The sequence below is a fragment of the Blennius ocellaris genome, assembly GCF_963422515.1.
Source record: "Blennius ocellaris genome assembly, chromosome: 1".
Classification (NCBI taxonomy): Eukaryota; Metazoa; Chordata; class Actinopteri; order Blenniiformes; family Blenniidae; genus Blennius; species Blennius ocellaris.
Window position 1 is genome coordinate 29,682,178 of NC_137650.1, and position 19,419 is coordinate 29,701,596.

Below are 19,419 nucleotides of genomic sequence, written 5' to 3' on the forward strand. Positions count from 1 at the left end.
AAGTTAGATGCTTCTCTGTGCCTTGTGGCACTGGTTACCATTCTATGACAAATTCATCCTTTTACTCTCTACATTTGGCACAAATCTCTGTGTACTATCGTACTATTTATAATTTAATACTCAGAAAAATCTAATCTTTGTTTCGAAACAAGTCAGTTGTGTTATTAATATTGCAGAACTTATCAATGAAACAATAATAAAGAGCAGAAAATAATTTTGTGTAGCTATCAATTTATTTCTTGCAAAAATTGACATCAATTCATCATGAAAACGCTGTTCGAGAAAGGGAGAACTGCCCCAAGGAAAAAAATGTTCAATGTTAAATATTATGTATTATGCAAGACAAATAAAATAATTATATGTCAGAGTTAATAATTTCACGAATCTTTCACATGTTCAAGACCGCGTTACATGGAAAATATCTCAACCAACAGTGACATCAGGTATTCAACCTGGATTTAAAGGGTTACGTTTATGAAAACAACTGAATGTTTTTGCAGGAATAAAGTTCTTAAAGGTTGATGCAGAAAAAAAAAAAGGTTTAACATTTTAACCTAGAATATTTTCTAAATTGATTTATGGGAAGAAAACATTTTGGTCTTTTGTGACTGAAGAAGATTGTTCATAGGGTTCCATTATATACGTTTCCAAAGTTTGCCAAGACACACTTTCTCCCCAAAATGCATGACACACACACAGCCACAGCCAAAATGCTGAACAGTTGAACAGCAGGGATGAACCCAAATGAATACAGATATTCATACTGATGCATGATGGTTAAACACACCTTTACACTGTTAATGGCTGTATTAACAAAGCAGGTCGTCTTCCCAATGTATCGTTCCCTCTCCATATGTCGACGCTGATATGAAAACACAGAAGCTCTGTATTTCATGCTGGTTGAGCATCAGAATGCAGACCATTAATGTGAATGCGACAAACAGTGTAAAGCACTTTGAGACTGCAGAAGCAGTAAAAATGTGCAATACAAGTGTTCCATTCACCATTTAGCTGAAGAATAAAATATGTATTCAACTGCCTCGCCCTGTGTTCACCTTCCGTGTGGTCAAACATGTACTCATTTCTAAAGTCATCCATAACGCCACCCAATGGTTGTGTGACCTGTATTTGACCGAAACGAGTTCAAATATTTGCAGTAAGCAGAAACACAGCATTGAAAAAGTGTTGGTTTTTAACATTTGCTTGGAGTGCAGCCAGCCGTTCCCCCCCGTCTTCTGCAACAAATTAACTTTTAGTCAACCATTTCTTACAACTCTCCTCAATAGGTAACCCGATAGTGTTTCCATTATGCAGTTAATGGTACTGGCTGCATGTTCTGCATATCAATTCTTTGTGTTGCATGTACTCTGCAGGAATGTGCTGATAATTATTTGATTACAAAACCCTTGTATAAACACATTTCTTGAGCATAGCTGGGATGGGTGGAGATTGACTGCCTGCTCCTCGACATACCACCCACACTGTTCCTTTTCTATTTCTTTTTCTTTCCCCCTGTCTTTCTGGTTGCAGTGGTTCTTAATGAATCCACAGCCTTAGCCCCAATATCTGCTAACAGCTTGCACATTTTCTGCATGGGTGGCTCATGTGGAAAGAAAACTTCCAACTTTGGCATCAAGTGCCATTCTCTGCCCACTGAACCAATTCCAGAGAGCCAGCAGTTCACGGTTGAAACGAGGCGGCCTTTGACAGTAAATGTCAAGCTTGAGAGAGGAAAAGCGCAGCTGAAGGACGTGATAGGAGTGACACTTATTTATAAAAATTTTTCGCCCCAAGTGAATCATGCAGAGAGTCGTGAGCGCAGGTCATTTAACAGTGCAAAATGTTTGTTTGGGCAAAACACTAATTTATGAGCACTGCATAGTTATTTAATGAGTAGCTTCAAGGATCCGTGCATGGACAGAGGGAAGAGGAAAGGAATCTAATTGTGTTGAACCATCCAAAGAATTAATGTGGGCCAGTAATTGTGGTGAGGTCACACGGTACGTGCTTTCTCTCAAACACCAACAAACATAAACACAACTCCACATCCCTTGGTCCCCTTTTCAGTCTCTGCACATTAACATTTCCTCTCCTCATAAGATCAGTTTAGAGACCGGCAGCGCACAGATTCTTCCAGCTGTACAATCTGTCCTGTTGATAAGAAAACACCAAGTGGCTTTAAGCGTGGAGCAGCTGTGGCGAACTGGAGGAGGTTTGAAGTCTTGATGTTGTAATTACAGAAAACTATGTTGTAGTTCCTATAACCACGTATTTATTTTTTATAGGACAAAGTTTGGGTTGCCAGGTTGTAAAAAAAGGCAAAACCCCAAAACAACAAGAATAAAAGAAATCGCTGGAGTTTTGTTGTGCAGCACAAGAAGAATTGTTTGAGGTTCCTCCTGAAAATCCAGAATGGGATCAACATTATACAAGCCCAACAATATACAGTAATGAAGTTGAGCTTATTTCTAAACATGCATGGGGGTCTTTTTCAAGGGAATAAACTGAGCATGTCATCTTGAGGTTTATTTCTGTGAAATGGCATATCAAGCATATAAGCACTTCTGTAAGTCAAATGTAAAGCATAAAGGATCCTTTTAAAAGAAAAACCCCAGATTGATATAGTAATAAGCCTCACCCGGTCTTTATTCCCGTTGGGCATAATGTTCACATTTTCTGATTTTTCTATACTAAGAGATAATAAAATTACTAACATTTTGCCAACATTTGGATTTATATATTAAAAACCAAAAACGTCATCCCGGTGTTGTTGCAGTCGGGTGAAGTTCAACGTGATACTGAATTGCCAGACCTTGGTGACCTGAAGCAATGATGTGATCGATCACGTGACCAGGCTGTGGAGAAACGCATCAGCAGCAGCAGCACCAGCGTTGTGCGTGAACACAACAGTGTCCTCCTCTTCTGCGGATGTGAGTGTGTGAGCTCCGGCACACGGGAGCGCCTCCTCCTCCTCCTCTTCCTCCAGCAGCGCACAATGCCCCGACTCTCCCTGCTCCGCTGCTTTTGTCGGACGACTCCAAACAGCCACGGATCAAATACAGTAGACCGTTCGTGAGGGGGAGATCCGAAAAGACGACCGCTGTGATTTTGCAGCAGGAGTTGGGTTTTTTTTCTTTCTTTCTTCCACACACGTTTGACTTTGATCGGGACTCGCGTCCTCTTTTGAGGGGGTTTTCCCTCAGTTTCCATCCGCTTGACCGGTCACCTGCAGACGTCGGATCATGCGCTCCACCCGGGCTGCGCTCCCCTGGTAAGTCACCTCAGTGTCACATTGTGCGTAAAAGCGCCACAGTTACGCATTGAGCAGCCAAACTTAAAAAAAAACAAAAACATACGGACTGTTCTGAAAACATCGAGTGAAACAATTCTGACTGAATTCCATCCATCTTTCCTACCTCTTAATCCAGTTTAGGGTCACCTATTAACCTGAAATCCCAGTTTTTGGACTGAAGGAAATCCGAGCACACAGAACGAACGTGCAAACTCCACACAGAGTCCCAAGACCAACTGAAATGTTCGTGATGAACTTTGTGGAAGTGATAATTATAATTTCCTCAGAATTAGAAATGTTTAGGCAATTTAACACTGCCTCACCTTGACAGTATTGTATTGTATTTATAGATCAAGAAGAAAACAGTGTGAGGAGGGTGTGTTTTTAAAAATACAAGGCAGTGTCTTGTTTCACTCTATTTGCCAGGAAAGTATCCTCACTGCAGCAAATTTGTTATTCAGCCATTATTGCAAGCTTGAACCAAATCCCTAAGGGCCACTCGAGGAATTTTCCATCATCTAGTAAGGCCTGATCTTTGCCCTGTTTGTCATATCTGCAGCATTGAAAACAGTAAAATTGTATAGCTGCCAAATTCCAGCTCAGATTTTTTTTTTAAACTCTCCCATTGAAAAATTTGCCCTCCGCTCCCATGCATGTAATTATAAGTGCATGATGCTCCCGTTAGGAATGAGGATACGGTATTTGCCGAGGGCTGCAGACATCCGGTCACATGGAATCACGCGTTTTGAAGATATATTGAATCCGATACAGGTAATCACTGTGTGTTAGCAAAGTCATTTACCCGTTGTCCTCCCTCCTCCAGGTTTACCTCCCTCGTCCTTCTTCTTTTCCTTCCGCCTGTTTTCTGCTCTTCCCGACCTCAATGGATGCTCCAGCGGGTCCCAGTGGTGCTCCCCCAGCAGACGGAGGCCCGGCCAGCCCCTCACTTCTCGTCTCCGGCCCGTCTGGACGTCAACTCTCCCTGTGACCCAGAATGCCACAAGAAAGCGCCTCGTCCGAGCTACTGGGACCTGCGGCAACATCTGGCCTACGAGACTCTTCACTCTGATGGTCAACTGACTGAGACCGCGATTGGGATCTACGGCTACAACCCCAGTTCTGACACCAGTCCAGCCTATTCCCCCGCTGGGTCTTCTGGTAAACCTCAGCGATCTCATGTCAGAAGAAAGCGACAGATCTTTGGCCACGACGGGCGTTTCAGCATTGCCGGGCAGAATTTCCTGCTCAAGTATCCTTTTTCGGTGGCAGTCAAACTGTCCACAGGCTGTTCTGGCACGCTGGTGGGAGACCGCCATGTTCTCACAGCGGCTCATTGTGTTCACGACGGTAAAAACTACGTGAAAGGAGCGCAGAGGCTCCGGGTTGGCTTTTTGAAGCCAAAGCAACGAGATGCCCAGTCCTCCCAGTTCCTTGTGTCTAACTTCACCAACCACGTCGAAGGAGGCCCCGGCCTCTACGCACCACCGACAGACGACAAAATGAAGTTCCAGTGGATCAGAGCCAAACGCACCCACGTTCCTAAAGGGTGGATTAAAGGTAACGCCAACGAGATCGGAATGGACTATGACTATGCTTTGCTGGAACTCAAGAAACCCCACAAACGCCGCCATATGAAGTTGGGAGTCAGCCCTCCTGCTCAGAGGCTGCCTGGTCGACGGGTCCACTTCTCGGGATATGATAACGATCGTCCGGGGCAGTTGGTGTATCGATTCTGTCTGGCTGGTGAGGAAACTTCAGACCTGTTGTACCAGCACTGCGACGCTCAACCCGGGGCCAGCGGCTCAGGAGTCTACGCCCGGATGTGGGACGGGCGGCGGCGGCGCTGGGAGCGCAAGGTGATAGGCGTGTTTTCTGGGCACCAGTGGGTAGAGCGACAAGGGGCGTCTCAGGAATTCAACGTCGCGGTGAGAATCACGCCTCTTAAATATGCTCAGATCTGCTATTGGATTAAAGGAAACTTTGTGGACTGCAGAGAGGGCTGAAGACAAATGAGACAGACAAGGACCAAATGGGGTGAGGCTACAAAAAAAAAATACAAAAATACAAAAATATAAAAACCCTTGAGGCCCCTCCCCCTCCTCTGGAGTACTGGGTCCAAACAAACCCACACTTTTCACCCCACAACTCGTAGCACTGACATTTATATAAATATCAACATTGTTTTTGTTGTCCCTGTTCGCACACGCACCACTGTCAGTTCAATGAAGCAAAGCAGATGCCAATCGAGAAATGACACTTTAGTTCCCATTATACATCGGCAGTCCATTTTTGAAAGTTTCTCTCCTGGAAGCATTTATCCCAATAAACCTGTCGTCTTTGAGCAGTTTGGAACAGAAACGTGAACTAATGAAGGACCGAGAGAAGACTTTCTCTAAACACCATACTCTTCTTCTGAGCTCATACTAAAGATTGCACTGTCAAAAGAGTTTCTACTGAGAATTATGTTTGTGGATGAATGTACACACCAGCGACCAAAGATGACAATTGTTTCTATGCAAACTTCCATGTATCTCTGCTCAGTGGACACCGCAAGTTATCAACAAGCAGCATGACTTAAAGCAACATTAAAAGTTAGTTTGGGAGGATTAATCAACTTGTAATACAGACTGATGATCGAGAAGTTGCAGCTTGTTCGTGAACTCGTTCTTTATTGCTTTGGCGCCACCTGGCGGGCCACAGAAAACACTGCAGGTGTCCACGCGGAGCGTTCAGCCAATTTAGTTTAGGCTTATAAGCACTTTTACTTTCTCTTATTTGTGACATTTCTGGGAATGAATATTGTGGCGAACTCAATGAAATATATTCTTTGAAAAAAGCAACTGTGTCCCAATATTTCTTCTCATTCCGCTCATGCATAAAACATACACAAATATTGGTTTAAACATTTTCTTTATTTCAGATGTCAAAAAGAATAGTAAGAAATGCTGGGCGGGGGGATGAACACTGTATAAAGCCGATATATGAGGACCAGCTCCTATGACTTCTCCAGCAACAACACAGAGCAACAGGTTCAACCAAGATTGAAACCAGATCCTGGGGTATGGCACAATTTCAATAGCAAAAAAAGGATCTGTTTATCTCTTGTAAACGAGCCCAAAACAACAAATTTTGTCCCCTCTATTATCAATTCGCCTTGGGTTTGAGGGCATTACGGTACACTTCTTAGCAATGGCATCAAGTGATCAATTCAAAATATTTCAAAATATTTTTTTTTTCTTTTCCTTTCACCCTCATGTTTTATTTAACATGTCTAACCAAACAAAAGAAAGACAGATAGTTAATTTCAAGAAAAAACAAGTGAGAATTGATTCAGAGAAAGACTTACAGAAACCCCGAAATGTCTTATTTTTGTGATCAGATAAAATTCAACCTTTCAAAACGGACATTTCTCGAATGAGCTCCAAACAAAGGTTTCTCAAAGCAATTGAACCAGGTGAACCAGACCAGCCTGAAGCCACTCGGATGAGCGAATAAACACCTATCAGGAGACATATAACCACCTCCATGACCGAGTCAACTGCTTTGAGACGCTACCAACCTGAACACATGAGACCATGCATAGGAATTCATCAGACTTGTTTTGAGAACTACAACAATTCGAGTGAACAAAAACAGTTCTGTTTGCAGTATCCGCTACATTCAAATGGAAAAATTAAAAAACAAACGGAACATAAGCAGCATAGAGCTCACTCTCGGTCCGAGTACAAACCGACACACATTTTTTAAAAGTTGTGATCCAGATACACACACCGGTTTAATTCAAAGTAGTTTAATTCGATAATACTCCCATGTGAAAACAGAAGTAGTCAATGGAAACCACAAATGCTCAGGAAACATTCTCAAACAATTATTCGTGTTCATGTTGTAAATCTGTGAATACTTGACAGTCATGACATTTATCCTTAATACTGCCCCGAATTCACGCACCCGACTGCAGACTGGAGCCACTGCTGGAACTGGAGCACCCGAGACCAAAGATATGCTTTTGGAGAGCAACGCAAACAAAAAAAAGGCAACAACATGCAAGGTAGCTTGTTTGTAACACAAATTTTTGGTAACTGAGAATACATGAACTGGCGATGCGGCGACACATTCTCCGAGCTGTCGTCACTCACTGATCTTTCCATTCATAACCTGTGGAAATGCCAATATGAAACATCCGCTTTTAAATTAAACCCTAATGAAAATGTGATGATGTGACTGCTAAAGGAGGATATCAAAAGAAATATAGAATTGTGATTTTTTTTTTTTTTTTGTGATATGCTTTCATTTCACAGAGAAAATTGCCCAACTTAATATAACCCTTTGTGCCAATACAGTTTAAGAGTCTGGATGTCCTTTTGCAGCAAGGCTTTTAACAACAACCCTGCAAAAACAAAAACAAAAAGAAAATCTAGAGATCAACATGACCTGTAATTGTTTGACTTTAAACCCACAAATCAAATATTTGAAGTGAGCTTGTACGAGATGCTTTAATCATGAATTCATCCTGGGCAGTAGACGCCGATGACACTGCAATAGCAGGTAGTTTACTAAAAAATGTTTGCGATGCAACACTGCAGATTTCGTCATCGAACCACCTCAGGTGTAAATATGACATTGGTTAGAATCATTTCAGTATTAATATGGCTTATGATTAGGGGGTTGCAGCATTGCATTAACTGTCTGAAGCCACTAGAAAACCCTCAATTTCACCACACAGAGTGAATGGGACGCTGCCCCGACCCGTCATTTTGATTAGATATGCATGACTTGTGACACAACTCAAATCAAATCCGTGGTGGGTCTGCATCCAACTCCATTGACTCAAGTACAATCATGTTTTTACAAGTGGAGACTGGCGGGTGGAAAAAGAACAGTTTCAGTCCAATATCAAGAAGACTGATGTGTCTCATAATGTCCCAAATTACTATTAGAGTTTCAGTACTTCACCCTGTTGAAATACAAGCCTATTGATAGGAATCTAGTTTGATTGACAAACAAATTACCATAAAGCTGTGGACACTGTGGATGATAAATTACACTAACAATAGAAAATGGGGAGAATCTAAATATTATTTAAACAGCAATTACACACATCTTTTAGTATTTCTACCATGATATTGTTCTCTTTGAAAGGACATGCCAACAATAATCTTTAAACGCCAGACGAATTTCACTTGACAAAACACAAGTGGTCTCTTGCAGCTTCTGATTATAGCATGTCGTTTTATTTTTTTCTTGTCATGGGAGTCTCAGGGCTGTGAAACGAGCAAGAGAATTTCACAGGTTCACAGGGTTAAAAAGTGAAAGGCTCAAACTATTTGTTTTTTTTGATTATTACGAATTGGGATTTTTTTTAAATTTAGATTCCAAGCTTTGAGATGGTTGTAATTTGTTTCATCGTGGACTTTCTCCATATCAGCAATTTGCTTTGGTTACATACCACAAAAAAACTAAACAAAAAAAAAACCCAAACTGATATGACAATATCTTGGAATTGGGCACAAACAGGCCAGGCACAGGTGTGATTCTGAATTTGCACATCAAGGTGTAAATGGTGTGTTAACCCTTACGCTTCTTGAAATGAGTTTTTTTGTACAAACCAATGTGGTGACGTGAAACAAGCAGATTATGTTCTTAAAGACATTAATGCGGCGAATAAGCATCATGCAACATTCTCTATTAGGTCAGTGGATTGAAATGCATCAAGTGTTTCCCCAAATCCATTTGAATAAAATCCTTCAACTTTTAGTTTTCTGGTGTGGCACAAACACATTTATTAACTCGAAAGGCAACCAAATGAAGCTACAACAGCTCATTATAACAGTAATTTTTTTTCTTCTTTTTTCTGCCCTTTTGTTTTTAATTCAATTAAACAAGGCTTGGCAGACAAACCGCTTCGGCCTGTGGTCTTATGAAAGGATGATCCGCTCAAACTAGAACAAACTCACTCCGACAAACCATCTTAAGTGAGAAAAGGTTGGCATTATGTACTAAATCACTGCTGAAGCAATGATCTAATCCTGCCAGCCCAACAGCAACTAGTTGAAGACTCGAGGATTAAACAGAAAATTGGGACAATCGGGGGTCTCAGGCACTCCTTCTCTGCTTCCTCTGAACTGCTCGTCTGGTTTTACTGCCGGCAAAGAGGGCAGGTCCACGCTGCGATTGGCCACCTGCACCTAAACTATCTTTGGTGAAAGTCACTCCCTGGCACTCCTCGTCCTCCCTGTTGCCAAGCAACAACATTAACACAACGTCATGCGAATGTCGTCAGCGTGGTAATGCCCGGTGTAACTTGAAATAGTATACAAAATAAAAAAATTTCTTTTAAATAGGTATATATAAACATTGCATTAAAAATAGAACCGTATCAAAACAATTATGAGTTCACAGTCTGTCCCTTAAACCTCCGAGCGTCTTCCACTTTACTCCCACATCCAGAGTCCGTAGGCGAGGGGCCGCTGGGCAGAGCCTTCACTGCGACTTCAGCCCCAAACTGTTGGAGGGCAAAGGATAGGAATAGGCTTTTCCCAGCACGATGCGGTCTCGGAGTAGTTTAAAGAGAACGTAATAGTTGCAGAAAAGGATAAGGCCCAGGGACAACGTGTGGTTCCAGCGCTCAGAGCGCAGCAGAGAGTATAACTGGTACAAAACAACACTGGACTCGATCCAGATTAGCAGGTTCAGGATCCGCAATGGTTTGTGGAACAGGAACTGGAACACACACGCACACAAAAAAAAGGAGTTGTAATTAAGTGGCGTAATTATTAATATTGAAGAAACCTAATTTTGAGTAACCAATTAGAGGAACTTCAATCTTTATCTCCAGTTTCTTTTTGTATTCGAATAAAAACAGACCATCCTTCCCAATAACAGAATATTCCAATTCACTTTTCCTATAGTTCATAGCATTTATGGAAATGTATTTTGATGGAGTTTTCACCAGTCAATCCCCGTAAACGACATAAGGAAAACAATGACCATACATTGGAAACAAAAATATCCGAAATTGTAAGTAAAGCTGTGTCAAATACAGAAGTTGTACTGTAAATCAAAGAATTAAAGTATGACGCACTGGAAGAAAGATATCACAATGCGTGTTGTGTACGTTCCATCTAATCCATAACTTGTTCATTTCTTTTAAAGTTTTAATAATAAGTAAAACGTGCAGGAAGTATCATTTCACTGTAACATTAGTTTCTCTTCAAAGTACATCAACTTTAATTTCAACTATTGTTAAACCTGAAGAGGCCCAATACAATTGTGCTGCCTTCATGAAAGAAGAATGCAAAGTGCTCATGAAATTTACAACAAGGTCAAGATGTGGTCAATGAATTACTTTTGTTTGACTGCGGCCAGTCTTTTCAGCATAACAATAATGTAAAAGCCAAGATGGCCGACCACAACCTACTGCACTTTACATGTGACCATCTCAATGGCACCCATTTGTAGTTATATTTATAAATCCGAAGCGCAGCCCGAGGCCAGCTGTGTGGAAACACCAGGTGCAGCATGAGCCGACAAAACAAAAATACAAATGCACTGCGACGGAAACGTCGACGTAAACTTAATATTTGTCTGTTAGCAAGATTTGTTTCCATTTCAGGCCGTCATATTCGCCTGTCGGGTCCTCGCTTCTCTCACCGTGTTCACCTGCTCCCTCGACTGTAAGACCAAACATTTCTGCTTCACTACAGCCATCAACATTTTCAGAGATCTTCCTCTTTTCCTCCTGCTCGGCATGGCCACGTCCAACATTGTGTAATTATTATCCTCTGCACGTGTCCAAAATCATCTCAACCTTAGACGTCACTCTGATCATTAGCATTCCGATGACAACCAATTAAACAATTGGAAGACTCAGTATCAGTCATTTCTATCTTGGGTGAGGAAGTGGAGTTTCCGCATTAAAGGGACTGCAGTGAAAAAATTCACAAATTTATAGCATTACATTGCAAAGGTGTATTTTTTTTACCCCCAATTTTTATTTCCCCAAGTGTAATTCTTGATGAGTTTGATCGAAGTTAAAAAAAAAAATACTCACATAAAATCTGGCGTGGGAAACATCAGAGGGAAGAGCAACGTTATAGGTTCCGACTGCTTTATACAGGCTTCGACTGTGTCGTACCAACACCCCCTGAGGCCAAATGGTGCTTTCTGACCACCTGCAAAAGCATAAACACACACAAGTTACACAGAAACCGATTAAAAATGCCAGAATTTGAGGCGATGGGTGTGCTGAAGGCCACTCACACATGCTGAGGAGCGTTACTGTACGAGCCGTGCTCCAGTTTCTGCCAGCGGCCCAGGTGAGCCGCCGAGCGGTGGAGCAGGTCGCAGTAGCTGGGGGGAAGGATCTGGCTCATCAGCATCACAAACGCATTGATCCACACCATGATCAGGTGCTCGCAGGACCAACGCATGTCGTAGTACTGGGTGCTCTGGCGACGTACAGCGACATGGAAAGCAGAGAGTGAGCAAGAAGATGCTGTGGCACCTTGAACATTTAAATAAATCAACATTGAGGCACCGGATGAGGCACGGAGGGCTGCAGGTACCAACCTTAACAAAGCAGAGAGGCAGGAAGGCGACGTAGTAGGCGCTAAAAAGTGAGTTGAACAGCACTTCTTTGATTCGCCGGTTGAAGTCACTCTTCAGCTCCTCCACCTCAGCTCGAATCAGCTCTGGCGTGTGCGAGTGCGTGTGTGGCGGGCAGGTGTGTGTGGGCATGTGCGGAGGGCTGGAAAACTGTTCTCTGAGGTTCTCTCGCAACAGGTAGAGGAAGTCGCGCGGCCGGAAGAAGGGGCTCTCTGCGAGGTCGGTCTGCTGGTGGTCGGGTGGGTAATCGCATTCGGCTGCCGCCGTTTGGCCTTTCCCGCCTTCCTGATGGAAGCAGCAGAGCGGAACATACACACCAAACCTGGCGTGGAGGACGGTGAGTGAACAAGAAGAACAAATAAATAACAGCAAAGTGTTCGGGGTTTAAATGATGTGAGGGGGAAAAAAACCCCATCATGCAATGTTTCAAGTTGTTAGATATTTGTGGAGGGTGGGTCTATAACAACAATGGCACAAACAATACTGCTACAGGCACCAGTTGATTTAAAACAAAACAACCTGAAATGAACTGTATTTATCTGCATCAATCTGATGCCACAGACCCAAAGTACAAAAATGCATGTAAAATTTTAAAAGAATTGTGTTTTGCTGACAAGCAGGCGTTACTGTCATTGTTGTGGCTGTTTCTTTTTTTTTACACATTTGGAGGAAAAAAAAGACATTTGTGCAAGTCACACATCTGGTCACACCTCTGATATGTGTAAATTGAAGCGTTGCTGTGCATCAGACTGGATGACCAAGCAGCCCCGGCTTTACAAGGCTGCGTTACAAGACTGTTTACACTTTGGGTTTGCTGAGGTGGAAACGTCTAAAAAAATGTTTTAAATATATATATTTTTTGGTTTTCATGTGACCAACACACGTTCTTCACCATGCAGGAACAAAAGAGCAGTTTTGAAAGGCCAGTTGTAATCCTGCGATCAGCCATTCACAGCAGTTCTCAGTACAAACACTCACGGGTATCCCAGAAAGAGGAGGTTGAGCACAGAGTGGTTCTTGAAGAGGTTGACGAGCGTCCAGCAGAGCACCCAGCCGCACAGGGTCAGCAGGCTGAGCCGAGCTGCAATTAAAACCACGTAGCGGAACAACGATCCACCGCTGCTCTGGGACACCTGCGGGAGGCGGACAGAAGAATCACTCACAGTTACCGCAGACTGATCACCACCACCAGGAATGGCCCGTTCTTTATGAACAGATGAGAGCATTTACCTCTGATACAATTGTCCAGACAAGCCTTCTGGCCAACATAACTGTGATGAATATAGCAACGTGGTAGTCCATTAGATGGAAGTTCTGCAGTGAAAAGAAGTGGGGGGGAAAAAAAATACCTTTTATAGCTTTACATTTGAATTATAAATGAGTGACATTAGAAGCTTGAAACATAAATTGTTATTTGAGTCTGCCACGGAAAAACAAATGGTTCAAGTTCCAACAAAAACTTGATATATTTTAACAAGGCTTCAGCCTGAAACTACTCGGGAGGGAAAGAACTAAACAAGAAAAATAAAAATAAAGCGGTAGTAACAACATTTGAAAGAAAAAGAACTATATGCAAACAAAGCAAAGCCGATTAACTTAAAAAAAAAAGGCGTATTTGTTTCCACATCTCTGATATATATACTACACGACAAGCACAACAAACAGGTTGGTTGTGGACGAGCAGTAAGATAAATAGTATGGTAGTATACTGCTAACAGTTGCTCAGGAAAATGACGTTTTGACAATCTGAGCCAGAACCAACTGACGGGAGAAAAAAACTAAAATCAATCCCAGAAACTCATAAAGTCAGCCGACTCTGTCCCCCCATGCCCATGTCGCACATTCACACGGCCCTGGCACCGACCGTACTGGTGAAAACAAGTCAAAAATGTGTCTTTATTTGCTCTTACAAGCGAGGTAGAGGCAGCAGGGTGGCTGTATGGGTACCACCACACTGTCCTGTAGATGTTGATGTACTGGACAAACAAGGCCACCAGCAGATAAAGAAAGAGCAGGAACTCAAACAGCAGGCTGCTGTCCAACGGCAGCTCGGGGATCCGGGAGTGACGGACCGGCTCTGGAGTTATGAGGGCGGAGATGGGCGGGGCGGACAGACCCACCGAGTTACTGCTTCTGGGAGGAAAGACACAAAGAAAGACACTCAGTAAACAGATACATTTTTAATTTCTTTTTTCTTAAATACTAACAAATCTTAATCAACGGGAAGGTTGTGGAGACACAGTAGTGCCCATAAGGCGCAATATCGAACATATTTATCAAGCCATCCTGACTGTTTAAGGATTTAGGGCCTGTAGCAAAAGATGTAGCAAAACACTGACACGTAAATAAAGCTACAAGTCATCGAAAATGATTATACCCGTCATTATGTTTGCATGGAGATACTCAGGGGGAGGCGGGGTTCTCTATTGGTCCAAACAAACGATCCCAGCCTCATAATCACTGAAGGAACAGGAAATCGTCTGTGCCGTTGTCGTGTTCTGTCAAGGACTCTGATTGGTTGGCGTGGCTTCACGCTTCTGGTTACACTGCCGCCTACAGCTCGAGCATGCTCGTAGTCGCTCTTCACGAGGGTTTTATGCGATTAATATTACAACTGCATGCTGAACAATTAGGTTGAATTTTAAAGTGAAGCAACATCGAATGAACCACGGGATGATGCAACCACATGGAGGATAATATATACAAATATGTACACGTGTAATATTTCATGAATTAATAATCATTTTGAACATGTAAAAAAGTAAAACATGAAAATAAGCACAGGACGATTTGATTGTTGCATTGTGTTGTTTGTTTGTGTACCTGCTTCTGAGGCCTGTACCATTACCAAGGTTCCCTCCAACCAAAGTCTGCAGGGACGGCAGAGCGGAGCGACTTATCTGCTGTCTGGTGGGACCCCTGCGACCCCCTGGCATGGTCGCCGGTTACCGTGGCGGTTACCACGGACGGCGCCCACCGAGCAAAAGCCACTGGGATTCCTCCCCTTCTTCTCAATAAGCCACCATGTACAGCCGGACCACTGTGGGACAAACCAGCACGGGAGAGAAACGTTCACATGGCAATTTAAACAGACGACAGACACGTGAGGAAGACATTCCAAGTGCAGCAGAGAATCAACAAACCTGAGGACTAATCAACGACACGGTGCCACAAAGTGATGTGCAATTAGCATAATTCTGTCCTGTGGGATTTACGCCGTGCATTAATTAAGTAAACGGTGGCGGAGGTAATTAGGAGAAGATTATTCCAACACTGCACAGATGCATCATGTTTCAATGAGTCCTAGGTTTTATATTCCTTAACTAATTTTACGACCTGGAAAAACTTGAACATATTGTCTCATTCACTGTACGAAATGGCTCTTCTGTGCAGTTTGCATGTTCTCTCAGTGTGTGTGGAGGTTTCCTTTTGGGTAGTCGGCTTTTTCCACCCAAAGTCTCCACACAGGTAAGTAGTTCCCTCTAGATATCCTGTAGATGTGAAATTGAGTGTGTGACTGTGTGTTTTCTCAGTGATACACTGGCTGCATCCCGGCTCGGCCCAGTCACTTGGTATCACCTCAAGCCCCCCGTGACTTTAAGTTTGATAAAGTGCTGAAGAAGATGAACACAGGTGCAGACATGCATGAACTAGTTTTACATGAAGCAAACCAGAATAGAGAAGTAGATGCAGTATTTGCTGCCGAGGGAAGAAGTCCTCAAATACTTGAACTACAGCCTCTCAAATTATAACACCTCATTGACACTAGAAAATTAAGTTTTATGAAGTTAAATCATGAAGAGTTAAACTACAGAGTAGTGGTGGACCAAAAAACAAAAACAAAAAGAACTATACACCAACTGACTTGATTTCACATCAGAGGATCACACCTAAACCTTCCTGTTGGCAAGACTCCTGGCAACTGTCAAACTATATGATATGAATATCAGTGACATGTGCACCAACTGAACAGGCTGTTGCTTGAACTTCCTGTAGAAAACTAATGGCCTGAAGGCGTCAGTAAGACAATTCAGTGCCAAAGTGTCAAAAAGAGCAAATAACTGAAGTGTAAGGCTTCACAACAGCTCATAACAAACACAAACGTATTCGAAAAGAGTCAAAATAGAGCAGCAATCATTGGAAAAACATCCTCATCATAAACAGGCATATTGTTGGTGTACTGGTCTCACTTATACAATGTTGATAAATAGGCTTTTTACAGTTTTAGCACTCGTTACATTGTCAAAGCAACACAAAGCACGTGTAAACAACAACATTAACAATGTCTCCTCCCTTTCACGCATGTGAATCAGCAGAAAAAAAACATTCCTACAATGGCATGAACTACTGCGTTAATAATTACGCCTGAGTTTCTCTTGATGACACGAAACTCCTGCTTAACAAAGACATCTGAACGGTAACGGCTAACGCAGAGATGATGACATGCTTGGTAATCGGTAGGATCTCTGTTTTCAAACCCGGCGAGAGCGGCTCTTTCTTTCTGCTTGTGATGTATTTTAGGCCAAACCACTGTGTCGTCTCACAACACGGGCTGTTTTGCGGCATTTCACTAAAAGTTTAGTGTTTGCACAAAATTAAAAAGATCCTTTCAGTGAACAGAACGCTTTCTGAATGTTGCAAAACTTGTTCCCCCCCCCCCCCCCCCCCCCCCCTCTGTCTTCTGTTTAACAATATCTAAAACATTCAATGGTATCAATTAGCTAGAAAAAAAAACAAACAAAAAAAAAAACCCTCTAGTTATAGTAACAGGTACCTGAAAAGTTTCAAAACTCCAATTTACCGCTTTTACAATAACAGTCAAAATATATTCAGCTTATCAATCGTTAGTTTTGGTTAAAAGGGAACAAAAAGTCATCTCACCAAAGATTTGTTATGTTTTGCAGTTTCAAGTGAGGACACTTACTTTCTCTCCACCGATGAAAAATAAACAAAAAAATAACTTTTCCTATATGGGAAAACCCTGACTCTGACTTTTACAGATATCAAAGTACTCAGGCACACATGATTTAAATAAATTGATAACAATCTAATGATTTGAATAAGGTGTGTGAACACGGAGCTCATACTAAGTTTAGCTCAAACTTCCAAAGTTCTTTATTGTCTTTACTCTCAGTTTCAAACAGAATCCATCCTTGTATTCATTAACAGATGTGGGAAATGTCACATGTTCGGGTTCATATTCAAGATATTGTGGTTTGTTTTTTTGTTGCCGTCATGTGACATATAACAAAGACTTCACTGAAAAACCCACTCCTCCATCCATTATACCATCTTACATCCAACTTCGGGGTGTCTATGAGCTGAGGGCAACATCAGTCTTACAGCAAAACGGTGGTAAAATGTATCCTGGCTGGGGAGCCTCATTGTACTGGTGTTTTAGATGTGTACCTGCGACAACACAACTGGATCTTGTGGATATGTCCACTCATTGTCGTCAAGTGTGAAGAACAAGGAAGACAGAAACCAAACTGTGAAAATGTGCATGTTTTTGTTGATACTTGCTTCCCTTTTAAAAAAACATGTTCAGAAACATGCCTGTTAGATTCTGATTTATAACTTTTACACCCTCTCCGATGAGCATTACCGTGCATCAAAGATGTATTCTTTCCTGGCCGTGGTCCAACACTTGGTGAAGTAGGTAAAAAAAAAAAAAAAAAGTTGTTTTAAATCAATTATGAGATTAACTTTATTAGAACACATACGCTGCTTATTTCTATTGGCTTTTATGCAACTATTGACTTTTTGTCTTCTTAAAACACACATTTATTTAATGAACCCATTTTACTTCATTATTTCAATCTGCCAAGCACTTTACAGTAGAAAAAATCCTACATAATAAAAGCTTATGATCATTATACATGCAGAGCATGATATTAAGTGCATTAATGAATGTAAACAGCACCAGATATTAAATCGTATATGGTTCTCTCCCTTATCTGGTCAGTAGCTTTAAAATTAACCATTCTCAGAAAGTGAAAATGTATTGAAAGTATCTCGGATAGTGTGTAACAGCAGTTTTTAACAATTTTAAGCAGCCTTTGTTTTTTTCAAACAAAAAGGGGAAAAAATGAGAAAAGGGAAGAGGGGTTATTAAGCCACATGCAACAGAAACACACCAGACTACAGCAGAAAGTGAAAACAGGAACTGCGGGATGGAGCAACGCGCTGCAATTGGTGGGACTGCGGGATGGTGTCAATTCATGAAGGTGCAACACGTTTCTCCCTTTTAAACGAGCAGAGTTGATGTTTTGTGTGTTAGTTGAAGTCTGCTGTTGCCATCCTTGAGGATCATTCAGTTCCGAAGTGTGTGTTTCATTTTTTTTTGTTTTCCCCCCCGGAGCAGCGACTTGCTAAGACATGCAACCGAAGCTGCACGTCTGAATCATGACATCTGGCAGCGCTGTCATTTCTACACTGCGGAAACTTAGAAGCTCACTTCAAGGGGGTGGAAGGAAAAGGGCTTGGGGACCCGCGACGATGTTAGAAGAAACCCAGAGAGTTTAAAAAAAAAAGCTATTTAAAGCCGTCGTTACTCACACAACATCGACAACATGCGGGGGGCTGAACTGGACGAGGATGCATCAGTCAGTTGTGTGACGAGTCCCAACAGCAGCCAGCATTTTCTCCGCCTTTCAGCTTCGATATCCCGGACCGCACCGATGTGGCGACGAGCTACGATCCCGCGGGGTCGCTTTCCCTCCGACTGGGACCATAAAACAACCCCAAAAGTTAGCCCCGGGGCTGGAGGAGCAACAGTGTAAATTCGCTGCACAGAGAACCGACGTGGCAGATCCGCACCTCCTCTCCTTGACGTCATCGGTGCGCGACCCGAACAGAGCGTACCGCACAGTCGCAGTTTGGTCTGAGGTTCAAAAAACTTTCAATTTATTAAAGTTTAACTCAATAAATCATCTACTGGACCGCTGCACCTCGTTACACAGTCTGTTTTGAAGTTCAGTACAAACTTGATGTTTATCTCCCTTCTGCTGTTTTTCATTCAGAACTTTGTATTGTATTGTATTGTTTTATGTATATGTTTGGTTGTTGGTTTATTTGTTTTTTGGTCAATGAAGAAAACAAAAAACAAATATCTCCAAATTAATAAAAAAAAGTAAATATATATAGCAAATAATAAATCATTATAATCCCTGTGCCGAAGTCCATCTTCCTCCCTGTACTTTGGAGGAAAAAAAAAAGTTTTTTGCAGCTTTTTGAACTGGGTCATGCTTCTTGTATGATCCCCCTTTCAATCTATTCTACAATCTCACGGTTTCCAATTTATTTGATCATCAATTATAGCACCAATGCATTTACTTTCATGAACTCTCTCGTGCACTCCATCTACCTTTAGTTTAGTTTAGTTTTTAGTTTAATGATGATTTATGTTAAACCAATTTTTTTTTTAGTTTGCACATTTCACTCAATCACACCCTGAAAAGAATAATATTTGTGTCATCCGCAAAAATATATATATATTTTTGTTTAACCTTTATTATATTGTT

The 19,419-nt window shown here is 41.9% G+C and overlaps 2 protein-coding genes across 2 annotated transcripts; one reads left to right on the forward strand and one right to left on the reverse strand.

The window, feature by feature from the left end:
- Positions 1 to 2,949: 2,949 nt before the first annotated feature.
- On the forward strand, positions 2,950 to 6,132 carry LOC308130662 (serine protease 23-like). Its single transcript, XM_080497086.1, has 2 exons — positions 2,950 to 3,271; positions 4,116 to 6,132. The coding sequence occupies exons 1-2, from the start codon at positions 3,243 to 3,245 to the stop codon at positions 5,293 to 5,295; spliced, it is 1,209 nt and encodes a 402-aa protein (XP_080353212.1). The 5' UTR covers positions 2,950 to 3,242; the 3' UTR covers positions 5,296 to 6,132.
- Positions 6,133 to 6,216: 84 nt separating this feature from the next.
- tmem39a (transmembrane protein 39A) lies at positions 6,217 to 18,638 on the reverse strand. Its single transcript, XM_080497073.1, has 9 exons — positions 18,455 to 18,638; positions 14,720 to 14,936; positions 13,807 to 14,029; positions 13,127 to 13,210; positions 12,875 to 13,029; positions 11,861 to 12,218; positions 11,552 to 11,739; positions 11,343 to 11,463; positions 6,217 to 10,012 (listed from the first exon to the last, which is right to left on the reverse strand). The coding sequence occupies exons 2-9, from the start codon at positions 14,830 to 14,832 to the stop codon at positions 9,773 to 9,775; spliced, it is 1,482 nt and encodes a 493-aa protein (XP_080353199.1). The 5' UTR covers positions 14,833 to 14,936; positions 18,455 to 18,638; the 3' UTR covers positions 6,217 to 9,772.
- Between the last annotated feature and the right edge of the window lie 781 nt (positions 18,639 to 19,419).